Here is a 19,101-nt window from a genome sequence, read left to right on the forward strand (position 1 = left end):
TGTAGCATCTGTGCTGGTTTTCATCATCATTCTAATGATCCGGTATAAGGTTTGTAACAATAATGGGCAACACAAGGTTACCAAGGTCAGCAACGTCTACTCTCAAACAAACGGGGCTCAAATACAAGGCTGCAGTGGCACGCTGCCCCAGTCTGTGTCCAAACAAGCTGTGGGGCACGAAGAGAGTGCCCAGTGTTGTAAAGTTGCCAATGACAATGTGATACAACCGTCAGAAACGTGTTCAAGTCAGGACTCCTCTACCACTACCTCTGCTTTGCCTCCTACCTGGACTTCAAGCACGTCTGTGTCCCAAAAGCAGAAAAGAAAGACTGGCACAAAACCAGGTGCCGAACCACAGAGTGAAGCCGTCACAAACGTTGAGTCCCAAAACGTGAACAGGAACAACTCAACTGCCTTGCAGTTAGCTAGTCGACCTCCCGATTCTGAGGGGCCCGCATCTAAAAGAGCACATTCAAAGCCAAGTAAGTTTCTCACTCTGCCTGCTGAGAGAGCCAGAGCAAGACACAGGTACTCCCTGAATGGAGAGTTAAAGGAATACAATTGTTACATTAACTCACCGAACACCTGTGGACTGTTTTCTAAAAGAAGCATGTCTATGAATGCGATGTTAATTCAGTCCAGCAATTCTGATGGGCATAGTGGAAAAGCAACTCTTTCAAATTCTGAGTGGATATTGGAAAGCACTGTGTAACCTATTATTTCTTTTTAATGAAATTTTTTTTTCAAGAACTCACATAGGAAATTGGAATTTGACATGCCAGTCTTGTCTCTCTGATTCATGGCTAATAGAGCCATGGCATATAAACCCAATAAGGTATAGTTACTTCATACATATGTATATGTGTGTATATATATGTATGTATATATACACACATATATATGTATATGAAGGTCATATATTTTAAATTGTTTAGGGAAAAAGCTGACTGCTGTGCCTTCCCCATTGAGGATCGGCTTCCAGGTTCTGCAGTAGCAGACCACAAAATGAAAGTTGTCATAGGAAAAAAGAAGTCTTGCATAAATAATTGTATTTCCTCCAGTCTTACAAATTACCGCCTATGGATGACTGATATTTTTCAATGAGTAGCTTGTATATTTTCTTTCAATGACAGTGGCATTTGTTTTTAGGCAAATATTTTCAAGAACAACACTGCGTTGTTATGTTATTTATAATAAAATATCCAATTGAGTATACCCAGACAGTGTTAAAATAAGTTCCCTTCTAAACAACATTCTTAGTTCAGGTGCCTTAATGGTTTTGTGGTATGTTCTCATCCATGACACTGTTTTTTCAGTGGGAAGCAGAAGAACATGCAATTGATTTTTCATTTATCAAAAAAAGTCAATTCAGTTTTAAGTCACAGGCCAGTTTTAAGTCATATGGATCTGCCTGGGAGTATGAAGGTGTTTTCTTTCATTCAGTACACATTTGCTGAATGAATGAACTTTATATTTATATTTTTCTTAATGCAAGTTAAGTAGAGAGACAAAAATACAAAACTGCCTTTATCAAAGGTATATTTATTTTTATCACCAAGTAAAATAAAAATCTTCTAATGGAGTTCTTATTCTATTTATAAGCAATATAAAGTCATTGTTCATTAACTAGATAGTAGTTTTATTTTTCCCTTTTGCTCTGTAATTCTGCATTTGAATGTTTATCTCTTAGAGTAAATGTATTTATTATTTGAATCAAAACATGGTGAAATTTAATTAGAAATTATATAGCTTAGTGGGAATCATTTAAAAAAGCATTTTTAATTTAGTCAGACAATAATATTGTTCCTTAATAATATGGCATTCTTGGACAGTCACTGAAATCAAGGTCTATGGAAAAAATGCTCCAACTACTCTTCAAAATTTCTACAGTATTATATTGTAACCTGATGATGTTTTACTAAAGAGCAGTAAATAGGGCTTTGCTGCTGCTGCTGCTAAGTTGCTTCAGTCGTGTCCAACTCTGTGCGACCCCATAGACGGCAGCCCACCAGGCTCCCTGGGATTCTCCAGGCCAGAACACTGGAGTGGGTTGCCATTTTCTTCTCCAATGCATGAAAGTGAAAAGTGAAAGTGAAGTCGCTCAGTCGTGCCCGACTCTTAGTGACCCCATGGACTGCAGCCTACCAGGCTCCTCCATCCATGGGATTTTCCAGGCAAGAGTACTGGAGTGGAGTGCCATTACATTCTCCGAAATAGGGTTTTAGGTTTTTTTAATTATTATTGTTGCTTTTTTTGTTGTTTGTATATTTATTTATTTGAGAATACGAATCATGGGAACTCGCACAAAATAATTTTAGCCATAACATAATGAGATATGTACTTTATATAAAGTATTCCCTGGAAATAAGTTAAAGACAGAGTATAAATTTATTAACTATTTCAGATTACTTGAAATACTATTTAAAACACAGGTGAGGAATGTTCATCATTAGTTTAATTTCCTCTTACTGGAAACATTTATAAAATTTAAGTCACATGCATCTGCCTGCACATATGAAGGTGTTTTGACTTTACCAAGGCACATTTTATACATAATATATCGTTATGACATTCAAAAGTGAATTAGGTTAAAGCAGTTAGAACTTTCTGAGTTAGTCTTTAAAAAATTTGTCTAACAGTTTTTCACTACCTTAGGTGTTTCCTGAATGTCTTCTATGCCCTGCTTCTCTTTCTAAAGTTTGTCTTTCCCACCTCTAAAATGTAATTGGCCTTCCTGGGTCAGGAATACAGCTCTTGTAAGTAATAAATTATATCACTGTGTGAAATTATTTTGTAAAATCAAAGCATTACTCAAAGTGAAATGTATTTTCAACACTATTCTGTAATAATGCACTAATTTCAACTAAACAATTTTAGTTATCATCAATTACTTATTTCTTCACAAAGCGCTGATTGACAAAAATCATATTATTTTTACCTTTCCTAGTTTATGCCTTCATGGTTTTAAAATATCCTGAATATACAAAAATTTTTCAAGACTTAAAGAAATGAATCCCCAAACAAGGTTGTGGTCAGGGTGGTGCTGCAATCATGCAAAACAGGCAGCAGCTTAGTGTATCTACTCCAAGATACCAATTAACTTAACATATATTCTATTTTCCAGTTGTTTGCATTTTTAAAAATCAATTTTCCTGCTTATGTTTCTAATGGAACTTTAATTGAATATCTTTTATTTCTCATAAACATTTAGAATGGCATAATACCTAACCATGTGAAATTTATTCTCTTTGACTAAAGCCATTGAAACTATTTAAATTGTTATTGCTCTTACAAGACTGTTTTTAGGGTGAATTAACCAAATGCTTGAACACTTATTCTGGAAATGATAAGAAGGCCTGTGTTCTTGTCTTTTAAAAGGTTTTATTTGAACCAACGATGTGAACAAAAATTAGCGTATCAAGAGGGTCAGATGTTACTTGGTTTTGTTGATAAGTATATGAAAATGTTTTGCTCAGGGCCGTTTCAGTGTGAAGTGGCTGAAAGAAAATCCTTGGGAAGGATGGGGGGTGATTAAAGATACCTGGTATAATATCTTAAACACAGTAGTTATTCAGATGAATGAATGAGCAAATGGATAGATGAATTAGTAAGTGAATGGAGCCAGGGAAGAAGGCTCAGTATTCAGAATTTTAATTAATTAGCATAATAATTTGTGATCCAGATAATATACTACTATAAGCAAGAAATTCTGTCCCTCTTGTTTTTCTTTGTGTCATTTCTTACATTCCTTATTTAACCAACTTCGTATATGTGATCCATAGCATATGGTTTTGGTGTTTGTCATTGCTGACTGTGTATAGGTTGTATATGTTGTTTTTGCTTCTCTGTTCTTAATTATTTTTCTTTAATTTTTAGCCATTTTATGCTATGGTTTCAGCTTGTTCACGAACAAACTGACAAATAATATATTTACAGATATTTACTCTAAACATTTCTTAAATTTTATGTATTCCTGTGTTGCTTTTTGTTTTGGATAATTGTCCTCCAATTTGAAAATGTCAAACCACTGTTAAAATAGGCCTTTATTGAAAAAAGTATACAACATTCAAAGCAACTTCAAAATCCTAAAAAGAAACAAACTTTGGTTTGATGAATATCATTTACTTTTAGCTTGCAAATAGATTTACACAGAGGTGCATTAAATATGATAATTTTAAATTAGATATAGTAACACCTTTGCTGAAGACAGTGTATTTTATACATTTTTGAATAGTTGAGGTCACAGTAAGCTTTTTTATGCTTTTAGGCACTTGATTTTAGCTGCTTTGCTAATACAGTCCACTAAAAAAGGTTTAGAATATAAATTTTTGAGCTGTTGTGAGCTACCTATAGACTCAACAGTTTTACTATCTGAATGATACATACTTTCTCCACAAGAATTTAAAGAATTTTTTAAAATTAAGTATCTTCCACCTGTCCACAGGAATCTCTTATCTTTTTTCCATGAAGTATTGGAATGGCCAAAATGTTTGTTCAGTTTTTCCCTTAAGATATAATGGAATCACCTGAATGAATCTTTTGGCCAACCCAACGTTTTCTGCTTTACCTTAAACCCTCAGAAAGTACTTCCAAACTAAATTTTAACTATTTTAATAGCTTGTATTACTAAAAAGAAATTAATATTTCGTTTATAAAACTAACACATTAATAAAAAATTACAACAAAATTCACATCAATAGCCTTTTGCTTCCTAAAATTTAGTATTTCCTCCTATGTTTATTCACAATAACAAACTTAAAAACAATCATTAAAATCCCCATAGTTTAAAAAATTTCAAATTCATAAAGCGTCTTATTGTACAAGAATCGCAAAGGTAAATGGTCATTTTTTTCAAAGAAAACTGCAGATACGAGTCCATTTTCTTCTTGGTGTGGCAGGATTCCAATCCCATTTTATAATGGTATCAAGCAGAGCTCGTTAATATTAGACAAAGTGAAGACTGTGCCCTCTTCCCATTGCTTATCCTTCTCTTGAGTCTCAGGAAGAGTCCAGGCTTTGCACTTCCAAAGTGTTGCAGATGCTTGTGTGTGTGTGTGTGAAGTGTTTGGGGAAAGGATTGAAGGGGCATCAGATGGAAAAAGGATTATTTTTCTTCTCCTCCTCCTCAGTTCGTAATAAAACATAATAATAACGATGATAATATTAATAAAAATGACAATTCACCGTATAATGTTTTTGAGTTAAATGTTAGCTGAGGTAAATATATGGATAAAAATTATCTCACTTTTAAAATTTCACGAACTACACGAACGAAAACAACCAAAATTAGTGACTGGAATTTTGTAACAGTCTCAGAGCTCTGTCTTTCAGATCACTCAGTTCTTTCCCTCCCGTGCTAGATAAATTTACATGCTGGGATTACAAACACAATTGGTTTTATCAGATTTGCTTTTTTTTTTTTTTTTTGCAACAGAAAGCATCCCTCTTGTAGCAGTACAGAATAAAGAATAGTAAACACATTACAGGGATCAAGTCATCCTAAACAAATGGAATTATCTGAAGAGGGGCATAGACGCTAACAGTTCTGGGAATAAAATATGAAATTACTTCTTTAAGATAATGTTAATCCATCTGCAATTTCATCAAATATTACAAATACTCAATACAACAAAATAATCAGTGTACCATTGTCTTCTGATTTGTTTCAGTTATTTCAAAGTTAAAATTTAGGATAATTACAGTATTTTAAAGTTTAAGTAATCTAAAGTTACCATCAAGTGAAATACATATGCTACATATGCTTATATGTCTACATACGTTTTGCATATATATGTGTGCAGATATGTATATGCACGCATATACTTAACCCATATTGTATATGCATATACTTAACCCTTTTAGATTGTAAATCTGAGTCCTACTGTAATTAATGTAATAAGATTAAAGTGGTCCAGCTATCAGAGAACTTCTCCCAGAACAGCTGTCCAAACTATACTTGCTATCTATCAGATTACAATGGATTATAAACTCTAGTACAAATATATTTTTCTGAACATCTGAATGATAGGCATCTATACAGTTGATCTAGTTCATTCTTCTTCAATAGGTGACTGTTACAGTTCATGAATTTTAAAACAACAAGAAAATTATCTTCAAATGCATTTAGGGGAAAGCTGTGAAGTCTCTTTCATGTAATGTTTGAAACTGGATGTACATTATTCTTGCCTGAGACTTGAACTAGACATCTATTGTGATTCTGCCCCCAAAATACGTCCGTGCATTCTAAGTCACTTCAGTCATGTCTGACTCTGCAACCCCGTGGACTTTAGCCTGCCAGGCTCCTCTATCCATGTGATTCTTCAGGCAAGAATACTGGAGTGGGTTGCCATGTCCTCCTGCCAGTAATCTTCCCGACCCAGGGATCAAACCCACTTCTCTTTTGTCTCCTGCTTTGGCAGGAGGGTTCTTTACCACTGTTGCCACCTGGGAAGCCCAAAATGTGTCCAATAAATAATTATTCTAATAACATGAAGGGGCTTATGAAATATATTCTGGGGGCTCTACCATAATATAATTTCCTAATTATTTTTCTGTATAATACAAACAATTGCTTTCATGTAAAACCTAATCTCCAGAGATCATTGCAAATTTTTATGAATATTTATGCTGGAGGTTTTATCAAAAGATTGTTTTGTACTATTCTCATCACAGTCAGCTGTGAGCACTTAGAATGACATATTCCTCAGACACCTAATTTTTTCTTATACTTTGTCCCTTCTTAAAACTAGAGTATTGACTTTAAAATGCGACATGTGGGAAATCAATAGAATGTGTACTCTACAGGGCTATTTAATGGTATTAAGCATTTATAGCAAATTGGAATATGCATATGGATATTTAAAGGCAGAATGTTTGCATTTAGAACATTACTGTTCTATATAAAGCTACATGGTTTTATATAAATATAAATGGTATTTGGCAAAGCATGCTATTATCTTTGGGATTATTGAATAATGGTTTATATTGTAAATGATTATTTTATACATAGTGTATAAAATAAGATAAAACTACATTTCCTGCTCTGGATTGTTTTCCTTGATGTATCTTTCCATATTAATCATATGCAGCAATGTGGTTGAAGTTAACTTTGAGTAAGAAAAATGAATAGAAGTCTGATTTTCTCATTAAACTCTTGCAGGGAAAAGTGCATTCCATAATTACATAAAAGTGCATTCCATTGATAATTACTCATTTTAGTAACTAGAACAATATTTTTAAAAATTCTGCCTTTATGGTATTATGTATCAGGGAATAGCCATAGAGAACTATAAAGTATTATAAAAGTCAATTATAATTAACCCAAGAACTAGTGAGTTATTACAAAAAAGAAGTGTAGATAAACCTTTAAGATGAATCTTACCAAGGTTTCAATGAGAAGTATTATAAGGTCTGTTTCATAAAAAATGAATTGTTTATGACGCTGAAAATTTTATTCCCAGATGCTTTGCCGACTAATGTTGACCAGATTGTCCAGGAAACACAGGTGAGATTCTTGTTATCTGTCACATGCTTCAGTACTTAAGTGGGTATATTATTTTATAAACGAATTTTTAATTTTTGTTTTGCTAGTTTATGCAAGTTGTTGACATTTTCCATTAAAACTTACTCAGTGCTCAATGGTAAACCCTGAAGTTTAGTTTGGTTAAATGAATTTCCAGTTCCTAAATGTAGACAGATTTTTGGTTAACTGAATACTTCTGATTCGTATTGTAAGAATGAAGGGAATACCAATGTAATTTTGGAGTCACTTTTGTAGTCACGCATGGTATCATGTGTACTTTTATAAATATTTCTAAACGTGAAGACAGTAGCTTGATAGGAATATATTCACTCATATCCTTGACCTCCACATAATAGAAGCTGAGATGAAATATTGTGCTTCACCGAAAGTGGATGAACAGAAGTGTTTCACTGTTATCTAAAATGAATGTAGCCACTATAAAATGGAGCAAAAGACTATTCATGAAATATTCATGGTATTCCTTTTGTCAGCAACCGATTACTCTTCGTGGTTTTCTTTTCTTTCTTTCTCTTTTTTTTGGAAGTTTCAAATGAGTATTTGATTCCTGCATTTTAATTGGATCAGAAAGTGTGTTTCCAGAGCAAAATGGTATTTTAGCAATCTGTTCAAACAGCTGGATGCATCAGCCATTTGCTTAAGATTTGGCACAGGAAAAAAAAATACTCTGTTTTTAAAGGTTCATAGAAAAATTCATTGATTTATTTGTTGACAGTAAAAATAAGGATCTTTTTTTGATCCATGTCTTATTTAAAAGATAACAATCACTTGGACTATCCTTAAGGGTTTCCCCTAAAGAACTCCATCCCAAATCAAACAAAACGTTTTTCATGCATCATTTCTTAATTGAAATTAGAATTCCATTCCTAAGCTGCAAAAAAGCAAACAGATGGCTCTCTGGAAACAATCAATAGCAGAGTGTCTTTCATGTACTTGGTGTTAATAGAACTGAACTGACCTGCATGAAGGTGCCTCAGTTTTCTACCACCTTCCCTCTCTTTCCTTCCTCTCTTTCCTCTTCCCTTGTTCCTTCCCTCTCTCCCCCATCTTTGATTTGAAAATGTTGAATTATCATGCAACTTTGGACACCCAGCTGTTCTGAAAGAGAATATCCGTAGAAAGGGTTTAAAAAGTCAAGGTTTCTCTATGAGAAGCATGATCCAGGATGGGGCTAACTGTTCTATCAAGATTTGATAGGAAAGTCAATCTGGTCATCTTTCAATTACCAACTGAAGCAATTTCTCAAGTATTCGTTTTTCGTGGGGCATGTTACATATCATTGTGTTTATTTCTTTATTTTACCACAGTGTTAGAAGTCAAATTTAGAGAAAAGTAATCTCCTTGGGAATTTATGTGCTACTCAAGATAGCAAAAGGTTTGCCAATGTGATAAGTATGTAAGATTTCTAATAATGACTTCTCTGTGCTAAAATAATATTAATTTGAGAACTTTGGAAAATATAGTTTAAAATTTAAAAAAAATGTAAATCTGTCATAACCCACCACCCAGACATAAATACTACTGTGGTGCATGATCTTTCAGTGATTTGTGATTTCTGTATGTAGTAAATTCTTATGTACATATGTATGTTTGTATTAGATTTCGTATGTAGGATATGTCACCTACTTTTAAAATTTTATGCTGAGTCTTCCTTTGTTGAAACATAATGTCAAAGCAACTTTATTTCCATGCTTTGGGTATGTTTTGTTCTTTCTACAAGCATTAGCAAGAAAAATAAACCCTCAGGCAAGGAAGAGTTTTAACAAAATTTAGTGGCAATACATCATTTACTCACCACCCAATTTCCTGCTACATTTCTGTTATCAGATTTAAGTCACCGTGTGACCTCAGTGTAACTATTCTTGGTATTTGATAAATGATTCCTGCAACAGCAGGCCTATCATTTCTGCAGCTGTCAGCACAACCAAGCAGCAATGTCCCTGTGAAGAGACTGTGACCCGTGGGCTCTGAGTCTTCTCACGGCCTTTCACACTGTCGGCGCCACTTCACCTTGTGAATGAAACGAGGTAGAGAGCTGGCAGAGATTCCTTGTGCTCATAGTTTCTTCTTCTTCTTCTTTTTTTTTTTTTTCTGGCTGGCAGTGGGGGGCGCTAGTGGGATGAAGAAGATTATACCATTTTAGCTTAAGTTTATATTTCCTGCAGGATGTTAACATACATGTCTTTTTCTGCCCAGTGGCAAAATGTGTTTCCCAATCATTGGCCTATTGCATTAAACTTAATTAAAATGTCCCTTAATATACAGACAATAATATAAGCCAAAAAAAAGAAGAAACTTGACACATTTTTTTAATTTAAAAAGATGTTTCCTAGGTGACAGTATTAAACTGATCATACCACCATCCGTAACATAGCATCAAGCTCTCGTAGGAAGGAGCAGAGAGGGTGGAAATGTTTTGCCCCGTAAGGGGTTTGGGTGCTCTTCTTTACACTGAGGTAACTGCTAAGATGACTGTTTTTTTAAGATTTATTTCATTTCCATTAGAATATGTCTGGTGTCAATTTTATTCCTTAAGACTTTTCCTATACGTGAATAGAAACAGAGTGAGCTTAAAATATTTAATGTAACACATACAATCCTTCTATAATAAACCATAAGATTCCAATTACACTAAGATGAGTTGAGAGCAAAGGGGAAAGGAATCATTGGCAGAATCAGTGATAATTACCCTGTAATTAAATATACACAAAAGTCACTCAGTCGTGTCCGACTCTTTGTGACCCCATGGATTGTAGCCCACCAGGCTCCTCGGTCCATGGGATTTTCCAGGCATGAATACTAGAGTGGGTTGCTGTTTCCTTCTCCGCTGTAAGTACATAGGCACATATAAATTAGCCTTGTGTTTGAAAATACTGTTATGCTTAAAATGAATCAGGTAGAACAATTGATACGATGTGTTTGGCAGTTAAGTAAAAGCAGTTAATTCATTTGCATTTATACTGAAAATGCCTTTAAGGAAAAAAAAAATTGTAAGTATTTCTTGTATTCAGACCAACAAATGTGTATTTTGTGTGTGTGTTTCAGTGTGTACAGTAGATGCCACTATTCTGTGACTGCTGGTGCCAGTCTTTAAGACAGTTGTTTCCTGGTTTCAATACATTTGATTTCTGATCTTTCTTTTTAGTATATATCAATCAAGTATTTTTTAAAAACCTTAAACTTTGTCATAAAATCTCTGCTACAGATGCAGTAACCATGAAAAGAGTCCAGTTCTTTTAGACAGACTATTAATACATAAGTGCATGGAAAGTTACTAGTGTTGATTAGAAATAAACAGCAGTATTAAAATAACTGTGGACAAACAGTTTGGAAAACATGTGAACTAAGAACCAAGCAGCAAAGCAAATGTATGTATATGATTCGGATGTCTTTCCAATGTTCTTTTTCTAAGCAAGAATGACCGATATAAAATGCTTGGTTCTGTAGGACTTTTTTTTGCCTATGATATTCCCTTCAAGTAAATTTAAAAAAGAGTAAGAGAATAGGCACTTAGTAAGAAACATTTAACTTTTTTTTTTACAATAATTCAACCATACTTTTTGACATATTTATTTGAACATTATAGAAAAACAGAAAAAATATGTATAGAACCCTAGTGTCAGCAATAACCTTTAGAAATCATTTCCTTCTTTTTAGATGCCCTGACTAGAGATGAAAAACCTTTCATAGGTCTTAATTACATTACGAATAAGAGTAATAACAGTTGCCCAAATCCATTTGATGTCAGTTTGTTTTTTCTTCTTTTAATGTTGAGGTAGCCTTAATTTCTCCTTTTATTTGTAAAACTGTTAATAAGACTAAAGTGTTTTGCATCCTATCCTTTCACTGTCACATGAGGGCCATTGACAAAACATCCTGAACCTACCCCAAATTCAGTATATTCATTTCTTATAACATTTTATCATAATTACTATAGTCTATCTTGCTTTTCCTTTGTGATACTCTAGTAATTTTTGTTCCATATTTCAATATTTATGGAATCATTATGAGTTTCTTTATTAATAAGTAAAAAGTGTTATTTTGACTCTCACCTATAAAATTTTTAATCAGCCTTATATTATGTCATCATTTCAATAATGGCAGATTCAGGGCAGACCAATTCATGTCCTCATTCCCAAATCTGATTGCTATTTCCTAATCTGTAAAATTAGCAGCTTATTTATAAACCATAATTCCAAAGTTTGTTAATAATGATATTATATGTAGTTGTTCTTGAATGGAAAGGAGAAAAATTACTTCTATTTCATATTATGAAATCCTATATTTCTCAAAAATTTTTCCATCTTTAAATATAGAATTTATACATATATTTTAAAGCCATGAGTCCTGAGAACCCATTCATTGGAAAAAAAATATTTTCAGTTTATTTAAAATTTTTAATGATTTTGTATGATTTTCTTTCAAAATCATATTAACTGTGAAATTCCTTTGCTTGTGAATAAATTTCAGTTTTCACATTTATTTTATTGTCCTGTAGGTGAAGAATTAATTAATAAAGAAGAACTAATAGTCTTCACTATATTAAATGTGTAATTAAAAATTTTATGAAACCTTAATATGACACAAAGCTTCCAAAAGAATATATTAAAAAGTAGAGATCACTTAAGTTTTAGATGTGATGAACAAATTTGATCTACAATATTCATATCTTAAAAATCAGCTTGAATATTTGTTAAAACCTGAATGGCATGCATTAATGAATAAAATATATATATTTTTAATCTTGAGAATATAAATGTGAAAATCAAAGCAATGAAGAATGCCATTCCTCAATTTTGGTTCTGAGTTGCATAACTATTTAGTCTTAATACATTTAGGTTCCTTTCTAAAATAAAATTTTTAAAAATATTTTTCAACAATTTTAAGTTACCAAGAAACATTTTAAGAGCTGATGTGCATGTCTAAGTAACATCCAGATGTATACCTAGTATTGTGCAGCAATAAGTTCCTGCCTGGTTGCTTACAGTTCAGTAACTTCTAGATTACTAGCAAAATAATCTTATTAGCTATGTGTTTTCTTTCTTTCTTTCTTTCTTTTTTTTCTTTTTCTTTCATTTCAGAGGCCGGAGTTAATCTGAAGAGCACCACTTCTCTCTCTCCTGAAAAAAATTGCTACTGATATTTTTACTGGATAAAATTTAAAAATCGTTCAATTCACAAAGGCTTATTGTTGAACTGGTATCCTAGAAGAAATTGTCCACAGGAGCCGAAGCAGAAGTCTCTGATGCCGCAGAACTGGCTCTATCAGACCATGGTTCATCCCCTTTTAAAACCAAATTTTTTTTCTTCTGGCCTACAAGTATTTTTTTTAAAGAAGGAAAGGAAAAAAACCTACATTGGCATCGAGTTCTGTATCAATCCATGTTACATTGCCATCCATGATTTAAGACTGTAGAATCTTGAATAATCTATATCACTTTAACAAATAAATGTTTTACTATGACAGAATCTGCACGTTGCCTGATTTGTGGAAACCTCAGTTGCTTCAAGTATGAATGGTGAAGTGATGATGGTAGGAACTAACAATACTATTTTACATCTATGTAGTTCAAAACCTTAAGGGATCACAAATTGCTGTATAATAATGGAACTAGTTCTTCCATGACAAGTGCACCCACTTCTATGGGAGGGCAGTACAGCTATTTAAACAGCTTTATGAAAATTTTTATTCTTCAGTGTAACAGAAAGGGAAGACAGATCTCCTACTGGGATTTCAGAAAGTATCAAGGTAGGTGTATTGTAATTAATCCAAATTGATTCATTGCTTTTCTGGAGAACAAAGGCAGAGATTTTAATAATTTTAGGTCTTATGTTTCATTATAAATGCCCATTTCTCCAGTTTTCCATTGGAGATATATATATATATATATAAACTCTCTATATATAGTTTACATTTTTAAAAATTTACTTAAAACTAAAAAATCTAGAAAACTGTCTTTGAAAAATGTAGGTTAATCTGTTAACCATTCCACATCTCAGGCTGTTAAAAATATCCAGCTATCCAAAGAGAAGTTATAAAATGTCAGTCATAAGATGGCACTTAGAATCTGTGCTCGGGAGCCTAACTACACTAGACATAAAACCTGTGCACACACACACACTAAGGCACTGCCAGACACACACACTGCACAACTGAAACGAAGTAACACCTTTAGATGCAATGTAGTTAGTTTCTGACTTCCAGCAAATGACTTCATTCTGTTTCCTGACAACTCAAGTACCCAGAGCAATCCTGTTTACCTGTGTGTACGTGTATATACGCATGGATAAATGTTTATGGTCACAAAAAGGAGACAATTTGGACAATAAGCATTGCCTCTGTGAATCTGTTCCTGCCATACACAAATTTTCTCCTCAAATCATAATCTTTCAGGAACACAGATAGCTTTCCTGGATTTCAGAGTTTAATTTATTAAATTCTCTCTGGGGAAAACTGCAGCCTTACCTTCAAGGACATTCTCCTGTTTATATTTACATTCCATTTACTCCAATCTCTACCCCCTCAGGTCTAATTCTTGTTTTTCTTGATGATAGTAAGAGTGTAGCCTGACTGCTTCATCTTTTTAAGATATTCATGCTATTGTGTTCTAAGGAACAGGGATTTTAGAACTAAAATTGTGTTTAATCTTGTCAAGTCTTCACTCTGCATCTAGATCTAAGACTTCACTTATGTACAAATTCAAACAACACCCATAGTATACATATGTTCTCTTTTTTTCAAATATTGTTGAAGAATATTTAGGCACAGTCTCTGATCCTGTGCTGCTGCTGCTGCTGCTAAGTCGCTTCAGTCCTGTCTGACTGTGCAACCCCATAGATGGCAGCCCATCAGGCTCCCCCATCCCTGGGATTCTCTAGGCAAGAACACTGGAGTAGGGTGCCATTGCCTTCTCCCCTCTGATCCTGTAAGTGTCCAATAATCAATTACATTTACAGACAGATATTTACTTCTTATACTGTGAGGTTAAGAGAACACAACTGCATACCCATAACTAAATAAGATTAATGATCACTCACGAATAAAAGTTTTGAAAAAATGTGACAAAAATGTTTTTAGGATGAGTGGAAACAGTTTCTTTTAGCTAATCATGGGGTGAAGAAATGTATGATAAAAAGTCTTACTGTAAGGTTCTTGGATAGACTTCCCTGGTGGCTCAGACAGTAAAGAAACCGCCTGCAATGGGAGAGACCTGGGTCCAATCCCTGGATAGGGAAGATCCCCTGGAAAAGGGAATGGCAACCCGCTCCAATATTCCTGCCTGGAGAATCCCCATGGACAGAGGAGCCTGGCGGGCTATAGTCCATGGGGTCTCAGGGTCAGGACCAGCACACAAGGTTCTTGGACATACATTGAAAACCAAAACATGCAATAGAAAACCACGTTTTCTATTACTCTACATTCCTGAGTAATTTTGCAAGTAATTTAACTGCTAAAAATATATAGCATAATTAGTATGAATATTTGTCAATTCAATTTGTGATTTCTTACACAGAATATAAAGCATATCAAACACACAAGAAGATCAAAAGTGTTTTGAATGCAATATAGACACAGCGTGAGGCATGAAAGAGGACTGACAACTGTAATTACATTTTTGAAAAATCTGCAATCATGATTTTTGAAATCCATAATCTGTAGAATTGAAAATTAGTAATAAAATGCCATAGTGGTTGAAAGGTATAACTTCTACATGGAAAGAAACTCAAATATTGGGTTGACCAAAAAGTTTGTTTGGGTTTTTCCATACCATGTAATGGAAAAATCTGAAGTTTTAATTTTAATTTCCTTGTACAAATTTTTGTCTGTTAAAAATACAAAGTATCCTGTTTCACATATGTGGAATGTTTTGTGACACATTCTTGTTTTGTTCAAAATATATTCACATTATTTCTTCCTTTATTCTGCTTTCCATGTGTTGAGAAGTTACTCCATTTTTATTTCCAAAATATATTGCATGATATCTCATAGGTCTACTTATCAAATGTGTGTGTTTCAAGGTATATGCAATTATTTAAAAATGCAAGTGAGGGAGAATATATTATGTCCAACCAAAATAAAAGTCTGAAGAATATGATTGCTTTATTTGAAATACAACTATAATATCCAGGAAATTATCTACACTAGATTTTTATGTGGAAAATATATATAACATGAAATCTAATATTTTAACCATTTAGACTATATAATCACTATTATTAATTACATTCACAATATTGTGCAGTCATCACCATTATCTATTTTTTTAAATGTTTCTATCATCCCAAACGCAAAGTCTAGACTCATTAATCAGTTACACCTGTTCTGTCTCCCATCAGTCCCTGGTAAATTCTAATCAACTTTTATGAATTTGCCTGTGCTAGATATATCACTTAAGTGAGGTCTTACAATGTTTGTCTTTTTCTATCTGGCTTATTCATCTTATCATAATGCTTGTAAATTCATCTGTGTCGAAGCATGTATCAGAACTTTATTTCTATTTATGGCCGAATAATATTTCATCCTATGTATATAGCACATTTTTTATTCATTCTTATTTTGGTGGACACTTGTCTTTACCTTGTGGGCATTGGGCGTAATACTGGTGTACAGGTATATATTTGCATTTCAGTTTTCAGTTCTTTTTGCTGTATACTTAGGAGTGGGCAGTAATTTTATGTTGAGTTTTTTTCAGAACTTCCCAAACTGTTTTCCACTATGGCTACTCCATTTTACCTTCACTAGAGTAATGTGCAATGTGCGAGGATTCCATTTTCTCCATATATAATTTTTAGTTTTTTGTTAGTTATCCTCATAGGTGGAAATTATCATATTATGATATTGGTTTGCATTTCCCTAATCATTTATAATATTGAGCTTATTTTCATATGCTTTGGTCATTTGTACATCTTCTTTGGAGAAATATAAACTCAAGTCATTCACCCATAATTAAATTGGATTCTCTTTTATTATTGAGTCAAAGCCATTCTTTATATATTCTTGATATTAAACTCTTCTCAGGTATATAATTTGCAAATATTCTCTCCCATTCTGTAGCTTGTCTTTTCACTTTCTTGATATTATCATTTAATGAACAAAAATGTTGAATTTTTATGAAATCTGTTCATGTATTTTTTCTTTTGTGTTTGTGCTTTGGTGTCATATCTAAGAATTCACTAACTGGTCAGTGGTCATCAAGACTTGCCTTTATGCATTTTTCTAAGAATTGTGATTTTATATAGATGATTGATCTTATATATAGATGATTGGTCCATTTTACATAAATTTTTGAACATGATTTGAGGAAATCTCCAATTTTAGATATGGAAATCCAGTTGTCCCAGCACCTTTCTTGAAAACCTTGTTCTTTTCTCATTGAATGGACTTGGAAGGCTTGTCAAAAATCAGCTGCACGCATTTATTTCTAGACTCCATATTCTATTCCATCAGTCTATATGTCCTATCTTTATGCCGATAACACAATGTTTTGATTACTATAGGTTTTTAACTTTTGAAACCAAACATGTGAGTCCTCCAACTATATTCTCCAGTTTTCAAGAAGGTTTGGCTATTGTGGGCCCCTTGCAAATGAGTTTGAGGATTGGCTTTTCCATTTTTACAAAACAGCAACTGGGAATTTTGATATATATTGCATTGAACATGTAGACTACACTGGGTGGTTTTGACACTGTGACAATATCAAGTTTCTCAATCCATGGACAAGGGCTGTTTTTAATTTCTTTCAACAATGTTTTGTTCTTTTCAGTGTATAAGTCTTTCACATCCTTTGATACGTTCATTCCTAAGTATGTAATTCTTTTATATGCTCTTACAAATGGAATTGTTTTCTTAATTATCTTTGTGGATACTTCATTGCTAGTGTTTAAAAAACCACTTGATTTTTGGGTGTTAATCATATACCTTGCAACTAGGTAGATTTAGCTTATTAGCTATAGTAGCTTTCTTGTGAATTCTTGGGGTTTCTATTTATAGAATAATGCCCCATATGATTAGAGATACAGTTGGTCCTTCATATCTACAGTTTCTGCATCTATGGATTCAACCATGAATAAAAAAAATATTTTTAAATAAAAAATTCTAAGAAGTTCCAAAAGCAAAACTTAGAGTTACCATTTCCTACAACTGTTTATATATCAGTTACATTATAACTACTTATAATGCATAGTGTTTATATCGTATTATAAATGATCTAGCCATAGTTTAAAGTATATGGGAGGATACACTGAGGATGTATTCAAATACTGCACCATTTTATGTAAGGGACTTGAGCATCCTTGGATTTTGGAATCTAGAAAGGGTTCTGGAAACAATGACCCAAGAATCCCAAGGGACAACTTGGAATAAACAATATAGTTTATTTCTTCTTTTCCTACTGCCGCTGCTGCTAAGTCACTTCAGTCATGTCCGACTCTGTGCGACCCCATAGACGGCAGCCCATCAGGCTCCCCTGTCCCTGGGATTCTCCAGGCAAGAACACTGGAGTGGGTTGCCATTTCCTTCTCCAGTGCATGAAAGCGAAAAGTGAAAGTGAAGTCGCTCAGTCGTGTCCGACTCTTCGGGACCCCATGGACTGAAGCCTACCAGGCTCCTCCGTCCATGGGATTTTCCAAGCAAGAGTACTGGAGTGGAGTGCCATTGCCTTCTCCGGTCATTTCCTACTAGAATTCTTTAAATTTTCTTTTCTGGTCTAAATATCTGCCTGGATATTCCAGTAAAATATTAATGGCAGTGGTGAAAGTGGCATCGTTATTTTATTTTTGATCTTGGAGGAATCTTTGAAGAGGAATATGACGTTGTTCAGTCACTGTAATAACTTTTCTTCTAGGCAGCAAGCATCTTTTAAAAAATCCGCAATCTGTCATAAAAGGAATATGACATAGATTGTGGATTTTTAGAAAGTAGCCTTTATCTTGTTGAGGAAGTTTCCTCCAATTTCTAGTTTTCTGGTATATTAATCATGAAATAATGTTGCATTTTTTCCAAATGATATTTCTCTTTCTCAGAATTGAGATAATTATGTGGTTTGGTGCTGGGGGCGATTATTTGTTTTGTTGTTGTACCTTTATTCTATTAATGTGATGTATTACACTGATCAATTTTCTTTGATCGTCTTAGTATTCCTGGGGTAAATCCCACATGGCCATGATGTATAATCCTTTTAGTATGCTGTTGCATTTGTTTTGCTAGTGTTTTTTTTAAAGGTTTTTTGCATCTCTATACACCATGGATATTGATGTATACTTTTATTTCCTTGTGAGATTTTTATTTGGCCTTGGTTATCAGGTAATGCTCACCTGCTAGAATGAGTTTCCTCCTCCTCTGTTTTGAAAGAGAATTGGTGTGAATTCCTCTTTAACTGTTTGGCAGAATTCACTAGTGAAGACATCTGTCTGGAGCTGGAGTTTGTTGGGACATTTTGAATTATTGATTCAACTTTTTATTTTATAGGTCTGTTGAGATTTTCTTTTCCTTTTGAGTCAGTTTAGGTAATTTGTGTGTTTCTAACAATTTGTCGATTTAATCTAGACAATTGGTTTGTTAA

General features: G+C 33.5%; 1 protein-coding gene across 1 annotated transcript in view; it reads left to right on the plus strand.

Moving 5' to 3' along the window:
• Window positions 1-13,004, plus strand: part of LRFN5 (leucine rich repeat and fibronectin type III domain containing 5) — a 17,384-nt gene extending 4,380 nt beyond the window's left edge. The window contains exons 3-5 of the mRNA XM_010836255.1: window positions 6-482; window positions 7,461-7,504; window positions 12,622-13,004. Coding sequence (XP_010834557.1) covers window positions 6-482; window positions 7,461-7,504; window positions 12,622-12,639 — 539 coding nt within the window. The 3' untranslated portion in view covers window positions 12,640-13,004. The remainder of the gene's footprint in view (window positions 1-5; window positions 483-7,460; window positions 7,505-12,621) is intronic.
• The last annotated feature ends 6,097 nt before the right edge of the window (window positions 13,005-19,101 follow it).

Source organism: Bison bison, unplaced genomic scaffold, assembly GCF_000754665.1.
Source record: "Bison bison bison isolate TAMUID 2011002044 unplaced genomic scaffold, Bison_UMD1.0 scf7180017864061, whole genome shotgun sequence".
Lineage (NCBI taxonomy): Eukaryota > Metazoa > Chordata > Mammalia > Artiodactyla > Bovidae > Bison > Bison bison.